The 5,024-nt window shown below is 42.1% G+C and overlaps 1 protein-coding gene across 1 annotated transcript in view; it reads right to left on the bottom strand. All coding sequences in view use genetic code 11, as the record gives it.

Annotated features, from left to right (window-relative positions):
• Window positions 1–4,146: 4,146 nt before the first annotated feature.
• EGR_10533 (hypothetical protein) overlaps window positions 4,147–5,024 on the bottom strand; it is a gene marked incomplete at both ends in the record, with an annotated part of 4,238 nt that continues 3,360 nt past the window's right edge. The window contains one exon of the mRNA XM_024499782.1: window positions 4,147–4,307. Within this exon, the coding sequence (XP_024345808.1) occupies window positions 4,147–4,307 (161 nt within the window). The remainder of the gene's footprint in view (window positions 4,308–5,024) is intronic.

Here is a 5,024-nt window from a genome sequence, read left to right as displayed (position 1 = left end):
GTACTTATACGTGACTAACATTCGTTGCATTATCATTATCAATGGAACTTGATGTAGTGTATCTTGTGTTTACTTCTTTGCCACGGGAGGCTTTCTCAACCCACAGATCTGCTGTGATGTGTCCAGGCACAACTGCAGAGAAAGTGAGGAGTAAAGTAGGACAGCTGACTGAGGGTTCATCCAAGACTGCAATCTGTAGACTTTCTGCCTGATAAACTACACTAGTCAGACGATGCAAAAGACAGACTAACACAATGGTTGCGCTTGATTGACACCAGATCGGAGAGGCTTTGACAGGAGTTGATTTATCCACATGGTCAACCCATCTCACGACATCCTGCCCCACTTCGACAAATGATATCCATTGATTTCTCAATGCGATCACCAGACGTCCTGGATCTGACGCTCTACGCGCTGATTACGTAGGCTGGTTATCAGGATCGAGGATCTTGACACCCCAACATTTAGTCCATATCCCTTCTGTATTTCTTCCGGCCAATTTTCACTGATTTGCTTGATCGATTTATGTGGAATGGTAATGTCTGCTAGAGCAGCATGAACGTTGTAGAGGTTGTTTACTCCAAATTAGCAATTGAGGTTTGTCACAAACAAGACAGAAGAAATTTCAAGGAGCACAAATATTTTTTTCTTGATGTAGCCTACTGTCTCATTCCTGTTCTTATTTCCTCATTTGAGTAACAAGTAGAAGTCTTCAAGTTGAGACAAAATTTGCATAATTCCTTCATCCGTAATGACGCATCGAACTTCAAAGCGCTCCATTCAAGGATCCAAACAGACAAGTCCTTTCGGCGGCTACCAATAGACCCTTCTTGTGTACTGGCATACGCTATTACAACGTCCAGAAAGACTCGGTACACTATGGCTATAGCATTGGCAAGCGAACAAGATCCAAGAGAAGAAGATTTCCGAGTGCGTAGGCTACACAACGGCCGTCATCGAAGCAGGCCTTGAAGTAGTGGAACAGAAGCTGATCTTCATGAAAGGCCTGTTGTCCCACTTAGGAAAAATAATTAGTCACATCTAAGTCCATAAATATGCTGAATCCAAGCAAAAGAAGCTGCGGTCAGAAATCTAGCTAACTGAGAGGCGACGCCTTATATTTCAGTTCAAATTTTGTTTCTTTCAATCCTCCCACGTCTCTCATTATAGCTTTTTTAGAGGACTTGTTACAGTCAAAGCAGAGCGGTAACGAGGTAATTCAGAATGAAAGAGAGCTATTGGTAGTGAGGCAATGATTGAGCATTTAAATGTTTAGGTATTTGAAAAAGTAGATTTATCACACTCCTTCAAGGGTGTACCAGAAAATGCTTGACAGCACGGACAGCAACATGGGGTCATAACTTTTCACCTCTTCTCCACCTGAGATGTCAGTCAACTTGTCCATTGTAGCTGGCCCTGATTTGGCTGCAGAACAGACGCTAGCAACCGAAGTCAGTCGTATATCATCCAACAGGCTGAAGATCTCAAAATCATAACTATACTTAAGTTCTTACTTCAACTCCACATGGTGAAGTCACGATAGAATGTAATAGACTGGGAATATAGGTAATTATCTTGTAAAGAGATGCTTTTTGTCAGAGGTGTATACTTTTTCCCAATTTAAAGGATGAAGTTGTCGCTATGAGAAGGCATAATGCAGCCTCTTCAAGCAGACGGCATTTGTAGAGTCTAAAAGCCGAAGACACGAAAGTTCGACGGTGAGGTGATGCATTACTAGCCGCAAACCGAAGCTCACAAATTTCTCCATTTTAACTTGCAGAAAGCTGAAGGCGAATTGAAGGCAAATTAGTCTTATCGTTAGCTCTAACTCCTTGTTTTTCTCCCATTCTGTGATGCTTAAAACTAGGTTCAACTGATTTCCGATGTTATCTCAGGCAGTATCCACGTCATACTTTTCTCCATAGTTTTGACAACTAACACAAATCCCAAGAAGTTTTGCACCAACGAAATCTAAATTTGAACTGCACTGACGACTGAAACTTCAAGTGCCATTGGAAATATCCCCTTTCTGTTTGTCATCTACCGAACCGCGTTCATTTTCATCTGACAACTAAAGCAAAGTCCAAACTCTACTTCTGACGAGATGCTGCTTGCTGGCTGACAGATTTGTTTAGAAACAGGTCTGATTTCTTTTCTAGTGGACACTATTGAGGTTATAGTGGGGATTGGTGGATGCCAGGAAAGTTGATGAGTGTGCGGACTAAATACACAGAACTCCAACGAGTAGGGAAATGAGCATGTGAAGAGTGGAGGAGACCATGGAAGAACCCGCATTTTCAGCATTTCTTGAGTGAATAGATCCCCGAGTTGGCAGCTTTGGAATCTGATGCCATCCACCTGAAAAGGAATAGAGGTGACGGCTGCAAACGCCAAATATAAAAGCAATAGGGATGCCCGTAAAACCCTTCGAAAGGAGGTGTTGAGATAGTAGATGCAATGCTGCCCACGTGGCAGTAGAAAGAGGGGCTACGGTAGCTGAAAGTGATGGCAGGATAACTAAATATTCGCCATGCCCACCTCCACGTTATCTACAAATTTAAAACCCTTATGAAAGCCCGTAATATTCAGAAGCGTCATTTTTCTTGTCCTACAAATGATAGATTAGCAGAGTACGAAATTTATTTCATTTATCAATACAGCCTGCTTACCACCGAGTCTACATATGCCTCATAAATCGCTGTTGAGGTGAGTCGGTCTGTCGGTAAGTTTCACCTGTTTGTCCTACACTGTTAACCCTCTGTTTTGAACACTCATTTTTGGACGTCTGTTAAATACGATGTCTGCTCTATGGGCCCGGTTTAACTCCTGCAATTTACATAACAAGCGTTTGCGTAGATAAGTGGCTTGTGGAAATCACTCAAATTCCAAGTTCCGCAAGGCGGTCTGTTAGGGAGTAAGATAGACCGTAATATAGAAATGCCAGCGAATTTCGCTGCATACACGGTGATTCATAGTGGTAGGACGATGGGACACTTCCTCCTCTGTGTTACATTTGAACAAAAGTGCTTCCACAAGCAACGATTGATACCTGAGTATCTTGTCAATTCTTTAACTCAGTCTAACTAGCAATTCTCCCTCTTGGTGCGCTTTGCTCAACGGGAGAAATGATGTGTAAAAAATCCAATTGATTGGATTGTCATCGTAGCTCCGGTTTTATTTAAAATTGTATTCATTCTAGACCTCATCCTGTACAAAATGATCCTGCATTTGGGTCAGTGCTGCTATGACAAGCGATGCACGTCCGAGGTGGCCAGCAAGATTCCCTCTTCTTCAACACAGTTCCCATAGATGACAATACTCCATTTTTAATAGAATTGCCAGGAGGGGTAGGTGATGACGTGGCGAAGTATTTTCTTATGTACACGCTATTTCAAACGAGATTCATATTTAGCTTATGGACGTGATTCTTTGTAGAACTGACCACTTTGTGATGAACTGAGCTAAGGGTTGAACAAGGAGGGGCGACAGGGAATGCGTTTAAAGGGACAAGGACCATGTAATGCCTGCACTTTATGTTTAACTCATCATTTTGATTTTGCGGGCACCTAATGCTCCACCTTTGTAATTCAGCTGATGGAAATGTTCTAAGACCCATGCCAGTGGCCTTCCATTCCTTCTCTACGTCGACAATAAATATCCACCATAGTATCATGCCTTCCTGAGGCCTCAAGCAAGACTTGGTGTACTGCATTTTAACAGAGGATAGAGTAAGTGTAGAATAGACATAAAAGGGCATACCTTGGTATTTCAGTCCACTAAAACCCGTCTTGCGCTCCAAGCGAGTGGGATTACGTGGATGAAATTGAGTCTCATCAGCTGCCTGTACTCATGGGTCCAAAGTGAAGTATTAAAATAAACATGTTACTGAATCATACTTCATAGTTTTAGCAGAGCACACAGAAAAAATGACAACTCACAGACTGGGTGTTATTGTGCTGGTCGGAGGCTGTAACCGGTTTGTCTAAAATAAGCAAAACAGTAACATTTGATTTTGAATGCAGGTAGCAGCTGTTGGCAGCATGGTTGTGGATCCAATCATACTGTTTGTTCAGAAGTGCTAATGTCACTATATTTGCTTCTTAAACTTGAATTATTCCATGCTGTGACAAATGGAATGGCAAAATTTCAGATGAGACTTGCAATCTCGAGTTGATTGGTGACATTAAAGTTGTTTGGTGTCTGCTTCAAGTAATAGCTTGAAATGCACTTCACGTCCAAAAGGCCAGTCCGCGTCACCTCAAGGGATTCATCACGGGGACTCAACCAGCACTGTGACAACTTCATCCCTAACAACAGGTCTTAGAAGAGTCAAAATGAAGCTATCGCCGTTACCTTGATTTCCCAACTGTCTCTCAAATGATCATTGGTATGATTTCGAGTCCACTCTCCCCAAAATTTGTTGTAAGTCATTTAACAAACCACGCGGCCAAAAGTATAATTTAGTCAATAAAATCGTCAGATAATGATGCTTCATGACGTCCGCTAAGGTCTACTTTGCTGCTAGTATTTTTTTTAGGGCCTCCACAATCAGTTATATTAGTGACAACATTTTCCAGTAGGAATTCTTGACCTGCCGATGTTTAAGCTATGGCGGATAAATCTAATTTCTTGAGGGCGAGCAGCAAGAACTTCCCCTTCACTAACACCTATGACAATGCGAAACCTGCCCCTTAGGGGACAGGGGGCTATATGACTGGAGAGATGGTGATACTGTCTCATCATCTTTCCCATTTCCTCCTACTGACATTCTTCCAAGTGATGATTGCTGTCACCGCCCTATGTCCTATTGTGCTTCAGTAAGCACAAGTAAAACAGACAAGTGGAGAAGAAAAGTAAGAGATCAAATTGCCGGAATTAGCCTGACTCATGATTAGAAAAGAATTGATGTCGAACCAATTCATAGTTAGCTGGTGTCACTTTGAGACAGGAATGACGACTAGGTACTTAAAAGTGATGGACAGATTAAAGTGTAAGGTAGTAACGCCGCAATTTTGCTGCACAAA

This window comes from Echinococcus granulosus (assembly GCF_000524195.1).
Source record: "Echinococcus granulosus chromosome Unknown EG_S00230, whole genome shotgun sequence".
Taxonomy (NCBI): domain Eukaryota; kingdom Metazoa; phylum Platyhelminthes; class Cestoda; order Cyclophyllidea; family Taeniidae; genus Echinococcus; species Echinococcus granulosus.
The sequence above is the reverse complement of the archived record's forward strand: the minus strand, read 5'-3'. Positions and strand labels throughout refer to the sequence as shown.